Raw genomic sequence first — 21730 nt, forward strand, 5'->3', positions numbered from 1 at the left:
TAGGGAGACCGAGGCTCCTAGAGGGTAGGGTGCTGACCGATGTCACACATAGTTTGGGGACAGAGCTTAACTTGAAGCAAGAAAGACTTCTCACGTACAGGAGTCAGACTGCTTGGGTTTGAATCCTGGAGCTGCCATTTGTTGGCTGTCACCTGCAGCAAGTCAGTTTGCTGCTTGGAGCCTTCACTGTCCCCATCTGTGAATGGGGTCTCCTGGGGCTGTTGAGAAGGTGCCTGGGCACCCGGCATGGGATCAACCATTGCTAACCATCAAATGCTCAGAGGTCAAAGGCTAGCCCACTCTCTCTCTTTGGGGCCAAAAGACACTCAGCCTTGGTCTGGGGGTGAAGAATAAATTTTAATCTCTCTCAGGGTAGGGGTTCTGGTGAGGCTTGCTCTCCGGGCGGGGCCACAGAGCCATGCACTCGCACGCGGTACAGGCAAGTGAAGGCTGGGTTCCCCCAGTTGCTTGAGATCTTCACCTTGACCGCACCGAAAGCCCGGGCCGGCTGATTCTGGAAGAGAATCAGTCACAGAAGCAGCTCACCCATAGACTCCCACCCTGCCTGTCCAAAGGTGGGAACTTTCCCATTTCATAGGTGGGAAAACTAAGGCCCAGAGAGGAGGATGGACCGTCCCAAGGCCTCACAACAAGTCGATATTCAGGAGTTCTTACTGAAGATGCTGAGGTCAGAAGGACGGACACGCTATGGGTGAGGAAATGTCCCAGCCTTGGTGCTGTGGGATCTTGGGCAAACCTCCACCCTTTCTGGGCCTCAGTCCTCCACTCCTGCCCTGCCCCCTACCCCATAAGATGGGAGTGGTAATATCTGCTTCCCAGGATTGCCGTGGGCATGAAATGAGATTTGGGGGCCAGGCGGCCTCTGGAAGCGAATCAGTCAAAGAGGCGGCTCACCCACAGACTCCTGGCACATAGTAAGTGCTCTGTAAGTGAGGCCCCTCCCCGTTTTTGCCAAGCAAGAGGGGGTGGAGCCTGTGTTTATTACTCTCCCTATATAGTGCAAAAAGTGGGGCAGGCTTGGCCTTCACTGGATGGTTTCAACCTCCCAGGGAATGACAGAAGGGGAAACTGAGGCTCCAGAGAAGCAGGGCTTGGTCCAAGCTCACACATAATTTGTGGTTGGGCCGAGATTCAGGCCAGTATGGGTTTGATTCCTAAGCCTGAACATTCGCCCTGTCAAGCCCCAGGGCCATTCCAGTGGTCACTCCTCCGGACCTGCTTCTGTCTCCAAACCCCTCTCCTTCAGGCCTCAGTTTCCCCACCTGTGGTTGGATCAGGTGCTGATTATGGGGTCACCCACTAGGGAGACTCTGCCTTTGGAACCAGCAGCCCCTGCCCAGTGGGAACCTCTTGCTCAACGTCTGCTGTCTCTGGGAAGAAACGCAGCAAGACGGCTCCCGGGCGCATCAGGGAAAAGGGGACACGGCCACAGGCGGTGGGATCTCCCTGGAGTCCCACTTGGTCCTGGGTAGCGGCTCCCACTCTCTGAGTCTCAGTTTCCCTGTCTGTCAAACAGGTTAGTCATGATTGGGCACCTCCTGGCGATACTGGGGGATGAAGAGGGGGCCCTGGGTACAGACTACACACTGTGCATTCAGCAGGTGCTCAGCACAGGCGGCTCTTCGCGGGTACCTGGAGTGGGAACATCTGGATGATGCTTTCTGGCTGAAACTGAAATGCCCCCAGGAACACCTCCTCCTTGGGGGAGCCCTCCATGCCCTGTGGAACCAGAACCAAGGTGATGGTGTCAGATACAAGCAGGGCCTTCAGAGGGTGTCTCCCCTCTCCAGTGGAGACTTGCACACTCCCCAGGATGGGAGCTCACTACCTCTTTGGGCACCGTTTCACTGCAGCACAGTGTAATGAACAGGAAAGAGCACTGGCCTGGGAGTCAGAGGCTAAGGGTCTATTTCTAGCTCTGCCATTGACTTGTAGGATTTCCCTGATCCTTCTCTGGACCTTATTTTACTAAGATAGTTCAGATAATGCTTCGGACCTTCTTAGCAAAATGGGGGCTCCATGGTCTCTGAAGATTATCTTAGCTCTGAAAAGCTGGGTTTGAAATAGAGTAGCTGTTTATCCCCTACCCTTGAAGGCTGAAATCAGACCCCAGCCCTGGCCACTTCCAGCCTTAACCAAGCTGCATCCAGCCCCTCCAGCCTGCATGCGTTGGGCAGACGCTGCTTACCCCAGGCCTGGAATACCACTGTTGGAAGGTTGTCCCCTTAGCTAAGCATAGCTCCCTACAGGGGAGTGCTCACGTAGATGACGAAGTCCTTGGGGGCAGTGTCCAGGCTGCCTGATGGCGAGATGGTCTTGGGGATGTGCTGCAGTGTGAGGTTGGACAGGTAGACCTTCTGAGCCAATTGGATGGTCACCTGGCCGCGGTTACCCTCAAACGCCCAGCAATTGCCAGGTGTCACGTTGGGCTAGAAGAGGCAAGTACAATAAGGGATATGCTGGGTGGGTAGGGGGGTCATCCCACCTTTGATCCCCTGCACTTCCTGGGCCCTCCTGGGTAAGCCAGTCCTTTCTCGTCTCCAAAGCTTGGCTCAAGTGCCACCTCCTCCAGGAAGCTCTCCTGACTGCCCATGCAGGGGTAAGCCTTACCTCAGTTCAATGCAGTAAGGGAGGGGCCTGCTTGGGGCCTCCCAGCCTCCACCCGCTCCCCATTGGCACCCATTCATTCATTAATTTACTCACTCACTCATTCATTTATTCATTCATTCATCCCTCCCATTATTCTTTACATGGTCTCACAATCACCCCATGACTTAGGCACCATCACTATCCCCATTTTGAAGGTGAGGAAACTGAGTTGGGGGAGCAGGACAATGATTGGTCCAGGGCCATGCAGAGCTGGAAGTGCAGCCCAGGGAATCTGACCTTGGAACTTGCCATTAACTACCACAATCTCCTGCCCCACAGGAGGGGAAACAGGCCCAGGGAGAGAAAGAGGTTTGATGGAAATCACCCAGGAAAGGCGATTACTCGGTGGGTTCTGAGCCTTTGGAGCCGTGGCATGGACAGTCCTTATCTGAACAGTAGATGCTAGCCCAGGGGTGCAGGGGGCTGTGGGCGTCAGGGAAGGCCTCCTGAGGAGCTGGGGCCAAGGGAGTTGAGGAGCCAGCTGGGAAAGGGAGCTGAGGGAACAGCACAGGAAAGGACCAGGGGCGAACCAGGCTCGATGATGTGGGGACCTGGAGAGCTCAGTCAGGCCGGAGCTGGGAGAGGGCCCAGGAGGGGCAGAGTCTTGCCTGGGCTGCCTTTCACTACTGCTCCAAACCTGACGGTAGCCAGTGCTTTGCAACCCAGTCACTGCCTCCCATACCCCTGCCCCAGCCTGGATGTGGGCACCACCCTGCACTCCCGGGCCCTGTGCTTGGCCTGTGCCCCTGGGTTCTCTCTGCCTGCAGATCTGCTAGTCCTTGGCTGCCTCCACCAGGAAGCCCTTCGCCCCGTCCAAGCTGAGCAAGGTCAATACCCCAGCTTGACCTCAAGTGCCAAGATCTTGGAGCTCCTTAAGGTAGAACCCACGGATGAGTGGCTTGTGACCTTCCGGCATCACCCAGGGTCGGCCACTGGGATGAGACTCTCAGCTGGTGTTCACTGAATGAAGGCACCTGCTTTGTGACCAGGACAAGCCCTTTCCTTCTCTGGGCCTCATTTTCCTCATCTGTGAGGCAGGATCCTGGAAGGGTGAGGAGTTCAGGTTTGAACTCTGGCTCTGCTACATACTAGTGACCAGCTGTGTGGCTGCAGTCAAGTGACCTGGCTCTTTGAGCCTCAGTTTCCTCTTCTGCAAAATGGGTCTATGATGGGTCCATGCCCAGTGTAGTCCTGAGGTTTCTCTGATCCTCAAGTCTTAAGGGCTGAGTGGTGGGGTCTCTTCCAATGCCAAAGCAAGCTGTCCCTCTGCTTCACTCCTACCCTAGCCCCAGCAGCCCCTGCTGTCTGTTCTCACCTCCTGCCCCCTGCCTTCTTCCCAGCCCCTGCCTTGTCAATAGCCCCCTCCTTCTGTTCCCTGCCTTTGCCCCGCATGTCTCCTGCTCCTACCTCTAACCCCGCCCCTGCCCCCACTCCCTTTGCTCCCACCCCCTACCTCTTCTGCCAGCTCCTGTCCCCAAACCCTGCCCAGACCACTCCCCTGCCGCTGTCCCATCTCCCGCCATCCCCCCTGCCTCGAGGATCACGTCTGGGGGCTGTGCGTAGTTCCACAGCTGGATCCAGTTCCAGTAGGAGTGGGCCTTCTCATGGTTATAGGTGGCTGATGTGTGCTCAAAGTCAATGCTGGCCCCTGTATAGGAGAAGAGGGTCTCAGTCAAGCAGCCGGGCTTCTGCCTGGTAGAGGGGCCCACTGACGGGCCCTCACTATGTGCCGGGTGAGCACTTTGGATGAGTCACTGGTCCTGTTCTCCTCTAGGAAATGGGATTACAGCCATGTTAATAATGGTAATCATGGTGGCTATTTATTTATTTATTTATTTATTTTTTTGGGACAGAGTCTTGCTCTGTCCCCAGGCTGGGGTGCAGTGGCGCGATCTTGGCTCACTGCAACCTCTGCCTCCCAGGTTCAAGCAATTCTCATGGTGGCTATTATTAGCAGAGCCATGGTGGTGGCAATGGCCCTCACGTCATAGGGCTGCTGTGGCGCTGAGATGAGCCATCAGAGCACATTTCCCAAAGTGCCTGGCACAGGGTGAGCGCTCCCCATGTAACAGTCTTGTGATGACGAACGATACCCATTGTGCAGAGGAGGAAATTTCAGCTCTGGGAGGCTAAGTGAGGCCCCGCATCACTCAGGGGCTGGGCTGACACTATCTGACCCCACGTCTCACTGATCCTGGGGTGCCCGAGTTGGCGGTGCTGCCTGGTAGGGGTCTGCGCCCCAAGCCTGCAGCCCATACTTCGCCTCCTCCCGGCTGTCCCTGAATGGCTCTCACCCGCCTTCTCACAGCCTGCCTTGGTCTGGAATACTTTCTCTCCTCAGCAAGTCTCAGCCCAAATGTTCTCCCGAGTGGGAGGCCTCTCGGCCCAGGTCCCCTCCCTCCTCGCCACCTGCCTTATTCTTCCGGAAGCACTGATTCTTTTTTTTTTTTTTTTATTGAGACAGTCTGGCTCTGTTGCCCAGGCTGGAGTGCAGTGGTGCAATCTCAGCTCACGGCAACCTCCGCCCCCCGGGTTCAAGCAATTTTCCTGCCTCAGCCTCCCGAGTAGCTGGAATAACATGTGCCCATAGCCACGCCTGGCTAACTTTTTTATTTTTCGTAGAGATGGGGTTTTACCATGTTGGCCAGGGTGGTTTTGAACTCCTGACCTCAGGTGATCCACCTGCCTCGGCCTCCCAAAGTGCTGGGATTACAGGTGTGAGCCACCGCACCCAGCCAAAGCACTGATTCTTGACTGCGGGGTGGGGATGGCTCTGTCCTGCTGACCTGTGTGCCCAGCACCGGGTTTGGAGAAGAGTGGTGGGTGGAGGCGGTGGAGAGGTAAAGCCGAGAACAGCCCGAGCACATAGTAGGGGCTTTATAGATCTTCTCATAGCAGTGGGGTCTGGATTCCTGTGCTCTCTCCCACCCCACCCCGTCTCCCATACCCCACCCCGTCCCCAGACCCCACCCGTCCCCATACCCCACCCTGTCCCCCCTACCCCCTGCCCCCCACTTACCCCTCTGTCCACCCAGACCCCTTGCGTCCCAGACCCCACACATCCCCCAGACCCCACCCCTGTCCCCAGATGACCCACCCTATCCCCAGACCCCACCCATTCCACCACTATCCTTCCACCACTATACCCTATCCCTACCACCATCCCTTCCAGACCCCATGAGAAACAAATTGTAGCCAAGTAAGCTTGGAATTAAATCTAGGGATGAACTTCCCAAGTGGCTTGAATTCAGTGCACCACACCAAGACCAGAGCCACCCACCCTTTGTGAGGCCGAGATGCTTGAGGCCGGTGGATGGTGGGATCCGCCTACCTGTGGACTTCAGGAATAGAGTCTGGCACCGGTGTAATCACCATGTATCATCTTCATTATTTTCTGGGCCACTTTTTGCTGAGAAGGCAGAAAACACAAGTTGTCCCCTGGTGTGTTGTCACGGACTGTGATCTCCACGTGTCCACGGGAGGTAACAGGGGGCTGCAGGATGCTGTCCTCTCCCTAACAGCCTGCCCCTGCCTGTGGAAGCCTGTGGCTCTGTGAAAGCCCAGGAGACACAAAGCCATCCTGACCCCACCCGTGGGTTTACTGGGTGCTTTCAAGTCCATGTGACCGGATGTCATACGGGGGTCCCGGAGTCTCAGTGCGGTTCAGACAGGGGCTCCGATGTCAGGCCAACCTTTACTGTTGTGGGGCCTTGGGCAAGTTACTGCCCCTCTGAGACTCGATTTTCTCGCCTGTAAGATGGGGACAATAATCGTGGCTCCCTCCCACTGTAGGTCCATAAAGCCCCTACTATGTGCCAGGGCTGTTCTCGGCTTCACATATGCTCACCCTTTCCCCTCCCAGCACCCCTAAGAAGTATCACTATTATCATCCTTGTATTAAAGATGAGAATACTGAGGCACAAAGGTGTGGCTTGTTCAAGATCACCCAGCTGGCATGAGGCAGAGCGATCACTGTGGTTCCAGAGTTCAGGCCCTTAACCATTCCACTCTGCTGCCAGATGCAGATGGCAAAGCACTTAGCACAGTAGGTGCACAATAAATACCAGCTGTTCTTTTTATTAGACTCTTCCCAGTGGTGGAAGATTCTGTTTTCCAAAAACGACTGCAACAGGGTCTCCCATTCCAGGCTCTTCTTTCAGGGTGACCTCCCACTGAGAGTTGGGGTCTCAGCCTACCAGTTTGGGCTTATGACTATGGCAGAAGTGATGCTGTGTGACTTCTGGGGCTAAGTGCTAAAAAAACGATACAGCACTGCTTGGTTCTCTGGGCACACTCACTCTTGGAGGCCAGCCGCCATGTTGAGAGGAAGCCCAGGTCACTACTTTTTTAGTAGAGACGGGGTTTCACCATGTTAGCCAGGATGGTCTCGATCTTCTGACCTCATGATCCGCCCGTCTCGGCCTCCCAAAGTGCTGGGATTACAGGCTTGAGCCACCGTGCCCGGCCCCGGCTAATTTTTTTTGTATTTTTAGTAGAGATGGGGTTTCGGTCTTTAGTAGAGACCGTGGTCTCGATCTCCTGACCTCATGATCCACCTGCCTCAGCCTCCCAAAGTGCTGAGATTACAGGCGTGAGCCACCACGCCCGGCCAAGTCTTTTTTACTTTATTCTGCAGGGTGAGAAGTGGTATCTCACTATGGCTTTAATTTGCATTTCTGGTTGTTAATAATGTGGAGTGTCTTTTCATGTATCCAGTGGCCATTTGGATTTTGTCTGTTGCCTTTTGGGGGAGAGTGCCGTTTCTTATTGATATGTAGGAGTTCTTATGTGTTCTGGGTAAACATATTTTATTGGATGTATATATTGCAAATATCTTCTCCGAGGCTATAGTGTAGCTTTTCACTCTCAATGGTGACAAAAATGTCTAATTTTAATTAAGTCAAGTGCATCTACCTTTTTGAAGCGAGTCTGCGCTCTGTCATGGGCTACTATGATCCCGATAAGCTGGCGATCTCGACTCACTACAACGCCTCCCGAAGGGTTTCAGCCGTCTCCTGCCTCAGCCTCGGTAGCTGGGACTACAGGCATATACCAGCCGGCTAATTTTTGTATTTTTAGTAGGGCAGTACTGTGATCAGCCAGGATGGTCTCGATCTCTGACCTCGTGATCCAGCCCGTCTCGGCCTCCCCAATTACGGGATTACAGGCTTGGAGCTACCCTTCCCGGCATAATCTACCTTTTATGTTACGGTGCTGATTGTCCTATTTAAGAACTATGCCGCAGCTCCCAACAGAAGCCCTCTGTTTTACCCTCTCCAGAATAACTTCTAGTCTTCTGCTGGGGAGCAGAAAATCCTTTCGGCTTCTCCAGGTAAAGAGGAGTCCCAGAGATGAAGTCCTCTTAAGTAAACAACACCCAATCCTCCACCCCAATTTCAGAGGCACCCAAGACCACCAATCCTGAACTTTTTGAGGATGGCCAGTTTCAGATTCAGATTTCTCATTTTTGCTAAATCAGTGGTTCTCAATTGGGGATTATTTTGCCCCCTGGGGAACAGTTAGCAATGTCTGGAGATATTTTGGGTTCTCGTCTTCAGAGCCTCTGATTCAGAAGGTCTGAGTGAGGCCTATTAATTAGAATTGCTAACATTTTCCCAGGTGATACTCGTGATGCAGGCACGTGGGCCGTACTTGGAGCTCCATTGCCCTAGAAGGGGTGGTAGTGAGTCAATACTGTGCTTCAGCTGCATTTCACCTGGGGGCACTAAACCAATTCTGGGCACAATTAGCAGCCAAGAATCCACGTTTGCCACTGGCAGAGAAGGCTGCCTGCCACCAGGTCCAGAGATTTTTGCGTTCATGCAGGGGTGAGAGACAAATTTGGAGACTTGTGAGGCCTCAAACATATGGTAAGTCTTTGCCACTAAGACAGTTGCCAAATTTTTGAAGCTGCATGGGAAGGAGTCTAAAGAATGAAGCTTAAAACCTCTGGATAAATCTTTTAAAAATTGTGATCCAGGTCTGTCTGAACTAGCTTAACACATGTCTAGATAGAAGTGACCAGTCTATTTCATCTTCCTTATAAAGAAAAGGGGAACTTTCTCTAGTGGAATTATAATTATTTGGAACAGCTGCAGTTCTTTCATATACAATGTTCAGAAACCACTAAAAGTTACTAGACTTGAAGAGGCAAGACCATATGATTGACACCCAAGATAAAAAGCAGAAAACAGAGGGAGGCCACAGATGATCCAGATATTAGAGTTAGCAGACAAGGATTTTTAAAATAACTGTTGTTAATGTGTTAATTAAAATAAAGGAAAAGATGGACAACATAGGTTAAATGTTGGAGAATTTCACCACAGAATTAAAGTCTGTGGAAAAAAATCAAGTGTATATCCTAGAACTAAACAATGCAGTATCTGAAATTAATAACTAAGGCTGGAAGCGGTGGCTCAAGCTGTAATCTCAGCACTTTAGGAGGCTGAGGCAGGTGGATCACTTGAGGTCAGGAGTTCAAGACCAGCCAAGTCGACAGGTGAAACCCTGTCTCCACTAAAAATACAAAAATTAGCTGAGCGTGGTAACACGCACCTGTAATCCCAGCTACTCAGGAGGCCAAGGCATAGGATTCACTTGAACCCAGGAGGCAGAGTTTGCAGTGAGCCAAGATTGCGCCACTGCACTCCAGCCTGGGTGACACAGGGAGACTCCATTAAGGAAAAAAAAAACCAAAAAACAAAAAACTAAATGCATAGATTTAATAGTAAATTGGAGAGACAGAATGATGCAAGATTATTAGTAAACCTGAAGAAAGGTTAATAGGAAAATATCAAAACATAAGCACATACAGAAAAATAATGAAAAACAAACCAGGTAATAGCATAGGAATCACATGAAGCATTCTAAAGGCCTTCAAAGCATAGGCCTAGCATAGGTGTAATTAGAATCCAAGGAAAGGAGACAGATAATGGAAAGAAGAAATATTTTAAGAGATAAAAGGTAAAAGTTTCCCAAAACTATTGAAAAATATCAACCCACAGATTCAGTAAGCTCAGTAAACCCCAAACCAGTTTATATGAGGAACATTAGAGACAAAAAAGAGTGTTCTACAAGCTCCCAGGTATAAAAAATAAATCAGACTCAAAGGATCAATAATAAGACTGACATTAGACTTCTCAATAGCAACAGTATAAACTATAATACAGTGGTGGGCTTCCTTCAAAATTCTCAGGAGAAATTATTTCATATTTAGAATTCTATACCCAGCCAAACTATCAACCAAGTGCAAGGATAGAAAAAGATGCTTTTAAAAATATAAGCACTAAAAAATATACTTCTTTCACTCTTTTCCTGGAAGTCACTGGGGGGTGTGCTCCATCAAAATGAGAGATAAAACCAAGAAAGAAGACTTGAGGTATAGGAAACAGGACATCAAACAGAGAGAAATTAGATGTTTGGGGCAGAATGGCCAGTGTCTCACCTCATCAGACATGGCTTCCATCTCCTGGAGCTTGGCAATGAGCAGGTTCATGCTACCTCGGAGGTCCTGGATTTCCCCACTGTGATGTCTCACCTTCTCCTGGTACAACCTTATCAGGAAGGAGTGATAACAAGAATGGGTTGATTTGTGATGCTGTTGTTGTTACCCTCAGATTTTCCCTTTGCTAGTTGGCTCTCAAAGAATGAGTTTCAGATTTTCCTACTCTCTTGGTCCCATCCCTCGACCCATTCACCAGGTTATTATCTCTAAAACATTACTTATTCTCTTTTCTTCTGCTTGGAATATCCTTATGCCCAGCTCATTCCTTCCACATATTCCTATTTTGTCTGCAATTAAGGATGCTGCCATCATGTGGTGTCTTGGTTAAAATTTCTTCTCAGCTACCATTTGCCAAGTACTGACTATGGGTCAGGAACTATTCAAGACACTTCACATCTTCTTTAATGCCCATAGTTGCCAAGAGCAAGATGGGTGTTATGCTTCATCTCATAAATGAGGAGTCAAAGGCCCAGAGAGAAGAGGTGACTTGCCTAAGGTCAGCCATGTAGAAGGTATGGGAGTTAGGATTTAAACCCAGGTTGGTCTGACTGCAGAGCCTACATTTGTAGCCAATACACCTCAGATTCTGGCTATAGCTCTGCTTTTTAGGTAATAATATGGTTACTCAGAAGATTCCTCTTACCTCAAGCTCTGCAGTGGACCATTTATGCTGTCATCCTGGTGGAGTATTGAGAAAAGTAAGGGGTCTCCTTCAGGTGGCGTAATCTGGCCCCAGGAGAACTTCATCCATCTATTCTCCCACAATTATAAACCCATACATTCATCCACTTTCCTGTTGACTCTTCCATCCATCTACCCACCTATCATTTATCCAAACTCTAATTTACTGTCCTTTTTATTCATCTATCCACACTTTTATCCATCCAACCACACCTTCATCCATCCACCCTTCTACCCACCCACCCTCATCAATCTCTTCTTCCAACTCCCCAACCTCCCCGACCTGTTTACACTCCAACCCATATACCACTATCCATCTACCCACTCTTTCATCCATCCATCTATCCACCAACCTACCCATCCACTCATCTATCCCATCTGCTCTTCCATCCACCCATCATTTCATCCATCTATTCACCTATTCATGTATTCATCTAGCCTCCTATCTCTTTCCCCCAGTCCTACATCCATCAAATCCAACCTTCCATCTGTCCATCCTCCCATCCATTCTCTCTCCATGCACACTCCCATCTGGCCATCCAGTCATCCAACACTGACAGTGGCAACCCTCTTGCTGGCACCAAACTAAACATTGCTGCGGTGAATAGGACCTGGCTCCTTCTTTCAAGAAGCTGCCAGTACAGTTGGAGAGACAGTCATGACCACAGAAAATTATGGGAGGAAAGAGGAATGTGACCACTTCTGCCTGGGTGTTTCTAGAGGAGGTGACATTTTAGCTGGACCTTGACGGATATGAAGGGGTTTAGAAGGAGGAAAAGAGGAGAGGGAGGTACAGGCCTTTTGGATCCCCTTTCTGAGGTCCTCTGAGACTTTTTGCGGACCTCAAGTAGGAGTTTCGCCACTTATTTCCTCCTCCTTCCTCCTCAGAAACCCGAAAGCAAATGAGTATCATTGCTGTTAAGCAGAATGACAAGCTGCCTTAAGTACAGAAATGTGTTCCCTGTTATCACCACCCCACTTTAAGTGGGGCCTTGAGAAAGGAGAGATGGGTCATCTTTGAGAGTAAAAGGCAGGAGAGCCATCTTGGAGGAGGGACTATCGCATCCAATCTTTGAAAGTCACCTCTGGCAGAAGAGATGGGTTCTAGGTGGGTGGCACGATGAAGACAGAGATTTGGATCTGGATCTGGGTTAAGTCAGGAACTGATTAGGGGCCTGATTTGGTGAGAATGAGTGGAGCTATGGAGGTGATATTGACTGGTTAGGGTGAGACCAGTCAGCCGTGGGGCCTGAGGCGGGGGCACACTCACCTGCCAGACTTTCATTTTCGATGGTAAGTGAATAGAAAACATCCAGAATCCTGTGAGGCCATGAGAATAAGAATGAGCCATTTAACATGCAAGATGAAGAGCTTAGGCACTGGAGTTAAGGCGTCTGGGCTCAAATCCCAGCTATGCCACTTGCCAGCATTGTGCAACACTGGGGGAGTTACTTAATGCTCTATGCCTCAGTTCCCTCCTCTGTAAAAATATGAATAACAATAATATCCACTTTGTGATCAAATGATATCAAATGTGTAATATGTGGCACATCAACCAAGTCATCTGTGGCTCTCCCTTCCCTGTTCCAACTCTACTGGGGACAACTGGCAAAGAGAAGAAGGCACTCTGCATTTTATGATCTCCATGCTGGCTGAAAAGCCACCATTCAAGCCATTATTTAAAAGTCTTGAGGGTGCAGTGGCTCACGCCCATAATCCTAGCACGTTGGAAGGCTGAGGCAGGCAAATCACTTGAGCCCAGGAGTTCAAGACCAGCCTGGCCAATGTGGCGAAACCTGGTCTCTACAAAAAAATCCAAAAATTAGTCAGGTGTGGTGGTGCACGTCTATAGTCCCAGCTACCTGGAGGCTGAAGTGGGAGGATCACTTGTGCCAGGAAGTCGAGGCTGCGGTGAGCTGTGATCCACTGCACTCCAGCCTGGGCAATAGAGTGAGACCCCGCCTAAAAAAACCCAGCTTTTACTGAGGCAAGAGAATCGCTTGAACCTGGGAGGGAGAGGTTGCAGTGAGCAGAGATCATGCTGCTGCACTCCAGCCTGGGCGACAGAGACTCTGTCTCAAAAACCCCAAAAACCAAAAAACAAAAACAGCCTTTAAAATTTATTTGTTGTTCTTGATAAAACCCTCAACGAACTAGGAATAGAAGGGAACCTCCTCACCGTGATAAAGACTATCTATGAAGAACTCACAGCTCATATCCTCTTTAATGGTGAAAGACTGGGCGCTTTCCCCCTAAGATCAGGGATGAGACAGGGATGCTTGTTCTTGCTAATTCTATTTAACACGGTACTGGAGATTCTAGCCTGGCCAATTAGTCAAGAAAAAGAAGTAGGCCAGGCGTGGTGTCTCGCACCTGTAATCCTAGCACTTTGGGAGGCTGAGGTACGATGGTTTGAGGCTAGGAATTCTAGACCGAACTGGGCAATACAAGACTCCATCTCTACAAAAAAAATAAAAATAAATAAATAAACAAAAATTAAAAAATTAGCTGGGGGTGGTGGTGCACGCTCATAGTCCTAGTTACTCAGGAGGCTGAGGTGGGAGGATCACTTGAACCCAGGAGTTCGAGGCTGCAGTGAGCTATCAATGCACCAGTGCACTCCAGCCTAGGTGACAGAGGGAGACCCTGTCTTAAAAAACAAAAAAGAAGTAAAGCTCGTCCAGATTATCATGCAGAAAAGAGTTAAACTACCACTATTTGCAAACGACATGATCTTGCATTAGAATTCTAAGGGATCCGAGATTAGGTGTCTTGCCTTGTGTTGTAACTAAAAATTGGGTTCAGCAAGGTTGCAGGATATAAGATCAAGGTACAAAAAGTCAGCGGTATACACTAGCAATAGATAACCTGAAAACAAAATTAAGAAACCCATTTCTAATAGCATCACAATAAAGGTGTTATTTAGGCCGGGCGCGGTGGCTCACACCTGTAATCCCAGCACTTTGTGAGGCCAAGGCGGGTGGATCATGAGGTCAGGAATTCAAGACCAGCCTGGCCAAGATGATGAAACCCCATCTCTACCAAAAACACAAATATTAGCGGGGGGTGGTGGTGCGCACCTGTAATCCCAGCTACTCAGGAGACTGAGGCAGAGAATGGCTTGAACCCGGGAGGTGGAGGTTGCAGTGAGCCGAGATTGTGCCACTGTACTCCAGCCTGGCAACAGAGTGAGACTCTATCTCAAAAAAAAAAGGTGTTATTTATCGAAGTCCTGGTTGTTGGATTTTAAAGCAGGACAGTTCTCTAGGATTCAGTGTTCATTTTCCCACGGGAAGCTGATTCTCCCTGCTTCCCCCAACCCCAGCCTCCACTCCAAAGCCAGTATATTTCAGTGGAGGGAGGAGATTCCTTTGCTTGGGAAAGCTAAGTTGTGTGGTAGGAGGTTGGGGGCGGGTGGCTGGAAAGAAGCCATGGAAACCCAGAAAGCGGGAGTAACAATGTTTATAACACGGTTTGGGGAGAGCTTTATAATTTCCGAAGCATTTCTTGGCTTCCAAAATATTTTCATGGTCATCACTTAATTTCATAATTTTCACAGCAACACCCATCAGGCGGATGGGGAAACTGAGTCATGTGGAGGGGCAGTGTCTTGCCCAGTGTCCTATAATCAGTGCCAGGGCCCAAGAATACCTCGACCTGGGACTGGGCAGGGCCCTGGGACGCACCGAAAGCACAGAGGAGCAGAATGCCTGTCTTCTCCATGAGCTTCTGGCACAGCAGCTTGCATCTGGAAGGCAGGGAGTGGTGGTCAAGGTCAGGTGGGCGAGGCCCTGCCAAGTGTTCACCCTCCTCTTTGTCACTCTCCTTCTCCGTAGGCATGCTGTTTGCCCTATCCCTTCTTCTCTCCCTGGTAAACGTGTCCTTCAGGATTCAGCTCAAATGTCCCCTCCTCCAAAGAGCTCCACAGGCAGCACTCCCAACCCTCCAAGCTTGCATGTTTTGGTGCCTGCCTTTCCCGCCTGAGTGGGAGCTCATGAGTGGCAGGGCTGAGCTAGGCTCAGAATAGATGTTAAGAAAACATTTAAAATTTAAACTTCAAATGAATGAATGAATGAGGTGGATATCTCTGCTGGAGCTGGGAAGAATTTCCAAGGACAAGAAAGGAAAAGGGAAAGAATGGGGCAGGCTGTCAGGGCAGGAAGAACAGCATGTGGTGGGCTGGGTGCGGTGGCTCATGCCTGTAATCCCAGCACTTCGGGAGGCTGAGGTGGGAGGATCGCTGGGGTTTGAGACCAGCCTGGGCAACATGGTGAAACTCTGTCTCTACAAAAAATACAAAAGTTAGCCAGATGTGGTGGTGTGTGCCTGTAGTCCCAGCTACTTGGGAGGCTGAGGTGGGACGATTGCTTGCACTTGAAAAGTAGAGGCTGCAGTGAGCCGTGATGGCATCACTGCACTCCAGCCCTGGTGTAGAGTGAAACCCTGTCTAAAGACAAAAAACAAACAAACAAAAAACTTAACAGCATGTGCAAATGTGTGGAGGCGGGAATAGGAATAGGAATGGTGTGTCCAGGGAGTGAGAACCCTGGCCTTGCTGCCCAGTGGGTCCCTGGCAGGAAGCCAATTGAGAGCAGCTTGGAAAGGAAGGGTGGGACAGGATTCCAGCGCCCTGCAGGCTGAGGGGCTGGAGCAATGGGGGGCCACAGTGGTTCTGGGGTGGGGGTGTTTGATAATAGCCAGGTTTGGGATAGCTTTTCTGGTCTGGCTACCAAGGGGTGATCCAAACTGATGGAGGGGCTGTTATGGTCCCCAGCTGCCATTTCCCCCTCCCCATCACCCTCCCGCTGCCTTCCCTGCTCACCTGCACGTGTTGAACAGAACCTGCTGGGCCTGAGTTCTCAGGGAGCAAGCAAAACAGGTGAACCAGGCTGTACAGGAGACAGAAAAGCAGTGAGTCACTGTGCCCTCATCTTCGTTCCACTACAAGGACCTGCTGACCTTTCTGGGGCTGGGGGAGGCCCTGGAGCTGGGCCACTCTCTCAACTTGTTGGCTGAGCCCAGGACAGCACCAGGCTCTGCTTATGGGTACGCACTAGCCTGGAATGAGTACCGGTCACTACAGGTGGACACTGCTTGCCACTGGCAGTTAACAGACGTTTTCTTTCTCCTTCCTTCCTTCCTTCCTTCCTTCCTTCCTTCCTTCCTTCCTTCCTTCCTTCCTTCCTTCCTTCCTTCTTTTCTTTTTTCTTTTCTTTTCTTTTCTTTTCTTTTCTTTTCTTTTCTTTCTTTCTTTTCTTTTTGATAGAGTCTCAGCATGCCATTAGGCTGGGATGCACTGCGTGACCTTGGCCCACTGCAACCTCCACCTCCCGAGTTCAAGCAATTCTCTTGCCTCAGCCTCCTGAGTAGCTGGGACTGCAGGTGTGAGCCACCATGCCCGGCTAATTTTTGTATTTTTTAGTAGAGATGGGGTTTCACCGTATTGGCCAGGTTGGTCTCAAACTCCTGACCTCGTGATCTGCCCGCCTCGGCTTCCCAAAGTGCTGGGATTACAGGCTTGAGCCACCGTGCCTGGCCAATAGACAATAGTGACTCAGGAGCACAAAAGGCCTGGAAGGTAACAATGCCCATTTCTAGACACTGGGAGCTTGGCAAGAGTGGGGGCCTTGTCTGGTTTATCCTAGAATGCCCACTATGGAGCTAGTCAAAAAGTACGGACTCAGAATGGACGGGAAGGTGAGAGGACACGGGGTGGATTGAAGAAGGAAGAAGGGAATGGCTGTCTGGCTTGGAAGATGGATGAATCGGGAGATAAGCGAGAGAATGGGAGGCTGAGAGGATGGGTGGATAAACAGAAAGAGGGATGATTGGGTGGATGTGCCTATGAAATAAGGTCTGGGTGAATTGAACTCAACAGGTGGATAGATGGGTGAAACCAGCAGCCAGACTGGTGGTAGAGGAGGGTTGGCAGTTAACTCCTCCTCCAGACTGTAAGCCTCCCTCCCGGTTCCCCTCTCCAACCACCAAAGACATTGGCAGGAATGACACCTCCGATGGGTGGAACTCCAGAGTTCAACCTGCAGCTCCCCACCACCCCTGCAGCCCAGAGCAGGCCTTGCCACCCCCAGGTGGACCCTCTCCCCAGGCCCATGTTGATGACCAAGGCGATTATTCAGTATATACGTACACACACATCCCAGCATGCACTGAGTCAGGCCTAGGGCTTGGGCGTTGATGCGCACAGGCAACAGGAAGTTGTCATCTGCAGAGAGCACAGAACTGTCATGTCACTGCCAGCCTCTGGATTTGGTGCTTGCAGAGACCTGGGGAGCATCCAGAGCTTGGTGCAAACATCCTTGCCCCCTGCCCCTTGCTGGGTAGCCCCAGGTTGCCCGTTTGACATCCCTGAGCCTCAGCCCCTCAGCTGCCCATGAAAATACCAGGGCACCTGTCCTTGCTCACTCATGTTTGAGGAGGTGTCCTCTACCATTCTGCTGGTGTTCCGGCCTCGCTGGACGATCCTGGGGATGATAAGATTCACGGTTGCATTTTACAATTATGAGGAACGTAGTGACCTTGGAATGTGCATACCGCATTCCAGATTGGGGAGCTGAGGGACAGAGAAGCTTTCCCAACACCACCAGCCTGGGATTCAGGGACAGACCCAGGTCTGGCTGACCCCAAATCCAGGTATCCATCAAGGAAAAGACCCAGGTTGCAGTGGCAGTCACAGGTGGTTGTCGCCATGTCCCAGAGGTTGGCAGAAGCCTGGTTTTGTTCCTTTGTCTGCTCCTACCCCATGTGATTTTAGGCCATTTTGATTGGTCAAAGCCTGCCGTTGTGCTCCCATTCCCTGTGCTGTGATTGGTTCAAGCGTGAGGAAGTCTGCAGGGGTGAGGTGGGGTGGGGTAGGGGGGTGGTTATGCGGTAAGGGACTTGGGGGAAAAGTTAGGTTTAGGATTAGCTAAATGAGAACCACAGAAAACGATACTTATTCTCCTTCCCCTAGACGGCCACATTTCTGCATGATATCTGAAACTGTGGTGGCCATCTTGTGACCATGAGAGGGGACTAAAAGAGCAAAATGATGATAGGAACCTGGGTCTTGGGTGGCAGAACCAAGGAATTAATGCACTCCGGAGCCCCCTGCACCTTGGGACGTCTTGATATGTGAGATTTAAAATTTTCCCTTATTAAGTCAAAGCTCCCTAAACATTTTTATCATACCCTCAGTGTATTTATGTTGGTTTATTAATAAATTATGTATACACCCAATTATACTAATACATTATTTACCCTTCCCAAATGTGCAGATTTAGTGATAACATTCCTGAAGAATACAAATTAAAAGAGGATGAAAGACATACGTTCTAGCACGGCCATTTCTTTTCTCACCTTTGCGGATTGTTTGGTATACTCTCTTGGGATATACACCCAGATTTGGGTGCCCAGAGATAGGCATCATTTTGAGTTGGAATTTCTGTCACCTGCAGCCAGAGGCCTTCTGACAGATAAAGATGGCGAAATACTTGTTTCCTTGTTTCATATCAGTCTCCTGCACTAGACTGTGCGCTCCATGAGGGAAGGGAGCACATCAGGCTGATGCCACACCGTGTTCCCTGTCCTCTGTGCATTGCCTGGCACACAGTAGATGCTCAATATATGTGCTGAAAGGATGGCTGCCTCGCCACTTCCTGGCTGGGAGACTTTAGGAATACCACTGCCAAACCTCTCTGGTCTTGCTGGCTGCCTCTGTACAGTACAGTTGACAATGCTGCTCACCTCCAAGGACAGGGTGGAGGGGCAGCATTTTGTAAACTGCAAAGGGCTGGGCAAAGGGAGGGGGTGCCCTCCTCACCTCCGGGGTCTGGGATTGTGGGCCACATCTTCGAGTGGGGCACCTGGGTCCCCAGGGCTCCTTGAGGACCGTGGCATCAATATCCTTCTCTAGGACTGGGGATGGAGGCGGGGATCTCTGGGAGCTGGTGAGAAGGAAGTGGCTGATGCCTCTGAATGTCCTCTGAAAAGTGCCAGTGGAATCTACCAGGATCAGTGGAGCAGTTGGCACTGTGACCTCACAGAGCAGGTGAGTGAAGGGACAGGGGGTGGGGGCTAGTCTCCAGCTTGGCTCTAGAACCTCCCCCAGAGGAAGCCATTGTGACCCACTTTCCTTTTTTAAGATGGGGAAATTGAGGCATCAAGACAGGAAGGGCCATGCCGGGGTCTCAGGAGCTAGACAGGGGCGAGAGCTGAAGCTCCAGTAACCCAACCATGATTTTCCGTGTTCCCTAGACCCCTTCCTGCCCCAAGCTTCCCAGGTTTTTCACCCTCTTAGGTTGCCTGTGAATGCATTTTGTAATGCTGAGCTTCTCACTGGTGGACATTGTGCATAACACAAAATACATGGCATGTGTTGTTATTTTAATAAAGTTCTACTTTTTGGCTGGGCGCGGTGGTTGATGCCTGTAATCCTAGTATTTTGGGAGGCTGAGGCGGGTGGATTGCCTGAGCTCAGGAATTTGAGACCTGCCTAGGCAACATGGCAAAACCTCTTCTCTACTAAAAATACAAAAAATTGGCTGGGCGTGGTGGTGTGTGCCTGTAATCCCAGCTACTCAGGAGGGAGGCATGAGAATTGCTTGAACTCGGGAGGTGGCAGAGATTGCCATGAGCCAAAATTGCGCCACTGCACTCTGGCCTGGGCCACAGAGTGAGACTGTCTCCGGAAAAAAAAAAAAAAAAAAAAAAAAAAAAAAGTTCTACTTTTTTACTGGGAAAAAATAAAAGCATAACCAAGTGGAAATGTCAGGCTAAGTTTTTTCTGTTAGCCCTGCCTGTAGGGAGCTTGACTATTTGGACAGCAAAACTAAAATGAATTCACTTTTGCCCCCTAGTGGCAATTGCTTAAAATTGCAGGCTAATGACCAATGGGAAGTGGTCCACATACTAAAACTTGAACATGTAAATATGTTAAGTCACAAGGCAAAGGGGAGCTAAAGCTAGAAGAGGAATTTAAGTTGCTAATCAGTCGATCTTGAGATGGGGAGAATACCCTAGATTACCCATGTGGGTGCAATGTAATGAAAAGGGTCCTTATAAGTAGAAGAGGGAGGCAGGGAGATGGCTGCACAAGAAGCACTCAGCTCAACATGCTGGCTTTGAAGATGGAGGAAGGGACCAGGAGCCAAGGAATAAGGGCGGCTTCTAGAAGCTGGAAAAGGCAGGTGGACAGTTCCTCTCCTACAGCCTCCAGCAAGGAACGCAGCCCTGCCAATATTTCCTTGATTTTAGCCCAGGGAGACCCATCTGAGACTTCAGACCTCCAGAATGGTAACATGATAAATTGTGTCTTAAGTCACTAAGTTTGTGATAATACATTACTGCAGCAAGAGGACACCAATGCAAACCCCCTGAGAATATTCAGTGAAGGGGAAACTCTGAAATGCCACCACTACAATTGTTACAAGGGTCTTTCAAATGTATACTCATTCATTTATTCATTCAACAAATATTTATGCATCCTAGTATGGTCCAGGTGCTGGAAACAGGGCTGAGCAGAACCAGCTCCCATCCCTGTAGATGCAGGCAAAGTGGCTGGCAGAACATTCTGCATATGGCAGGTGCTCACCAAATGGTACTTACCATTGCTGTAGGGAGCTGGTTGAGATCTGAGATGGGCTGGTGAGAGTCTTCCTCTTTTATGTCTACTGGCTGTCACCCAGATGGCTCCTGTGCTGGAAATATTTAGGAAAAGGAAGTGTCCAGGCCAAGAGCAAACACCAAGAGCGGCTTTGGTCAATATTTGCACCTCTGTCCATTGAGTCTGCTGTTTGCATCATCAGCTATGGTGAGGGTGCAGGAGGGCCCTGTCTTATGCACTGGTGGACAGACCAAGGCCAGGAGCAGGGTGTCAGGGAGCTCACAGCAGGCTCTTCTCGTTCCTCTTTGCCTCTAGAATAGGGGCAGGGGAGCACTGGTTGGGAGGCAGGGCTGGTTCAAGTGAGCTCCAGCTGCTCAGGGGAGGGCTTGATGGTGTCTGTGGTCAGCTTTGTAGGCACTGGTGGGGGCCTAGCACAGGGTGGGCCTAGGAGCTGGGCCTGATATTTGAGCTGGTGTGGGGTCAGTGGGAGTCAAGGAGTGCCCTGGAGTTGGGGAAAGGCCCCAAGGCATCCTGTGCCAATGAAGAAAAATGGCAAGGCCATCACCTGCTGTGCCCACGTGTATGCACAGACATATATGTACCTCCCCATCCCAGGAAACAGTCCACTCACATACACACATGCACCTAACACCACACACTCACAGACCCACAAACACTCAGTAGGCCAAGCCCACACATGCATACATGTACACAGAACTCCCCACTTCTGTGGTCCTGTCGGATTGTGTGAATAGACACGTAACACCATAAACAAAGACACCAACGCGCCCATTTCATGTCCACACCCACACTTAAGAGCACACATTTTCCCTGCACATGTGTACATGTGACTGTGCACACACAACCACACACATGTATCAACACACACAATCCTCATCCACACACGTGCATGTACAAATTCCTTCATGGGCACACACAGTTCCTTAGATCCCATATAGTCAAGGCAGAGGCTGGCGTTTGTAATGTAGAAAGAGACGGTGGACGAATCCATTGTGAATGGAATGTGCATTTGGAGAGGGGCTGGGGTGTTAAGCTGCGGGGATGGGTCACGCACACTTTCTCTTCTGTTCCCTACTGAGTTAGGGCTCAGTTTGTCACTGGGATCAGGGCTCAGCATGTGATCAGGGTCAGAGCTCGGTAACTGGGGTCAGCACTCAGTGTGTGAATATGTGACAGGGTCAGGGCTGTCAGTGAATGAGAATGGTGCTCAGGTAGCCTCCTGCCCCTCCTTCTGCCCCTCTCTCTGAGAGAGC

At 50.3% G+C, this 21730-nt stretch overlaps 1 protein-coding gene across 1 annotated transcript; it reads right to left on the reverse strand.

The window, feature by feature from the left end:
* Positions 1-357: 357 nt before the first annotated feature.
* On the reverse strand, positions 358-19312 carry SUN5 (Sad1 and UNC84 domain containing 5). The gene is given in 14 exon segments (XM_031656028.1): positions 358-390; positions 392-514; positions 1654-1740; positions 2283-2450; positions 4203-4358; positions 6029-6079; positions 10115-10223; positions 10818-10852; positions 12126-12175; positions 14542-14603; positions 15678-15744; positions 17004-17078; positions 17279-17337; positions 18675-19312. Coding segments are annotated over 14 exon segments (1152 nt in total). The 5' UTR covers positions 18752-19312.
* Positions 19313-21730: the final 2418 nt, after the last annotated feature.

This window comes from Papio anubis, chromosome 16, assembly GCF_008728515.1.
Source record: "Papio anubis isolate 15944 chromosome 16, Panubis1.0, whole genome shotgun sequence".
Classification (NCBI taxonomy): domain Eukaryota; kingdom Metazoa; phylum Chordata; class Mammalia; order Primates; family Cercopithecidae; genus Papio; species Papio anubis.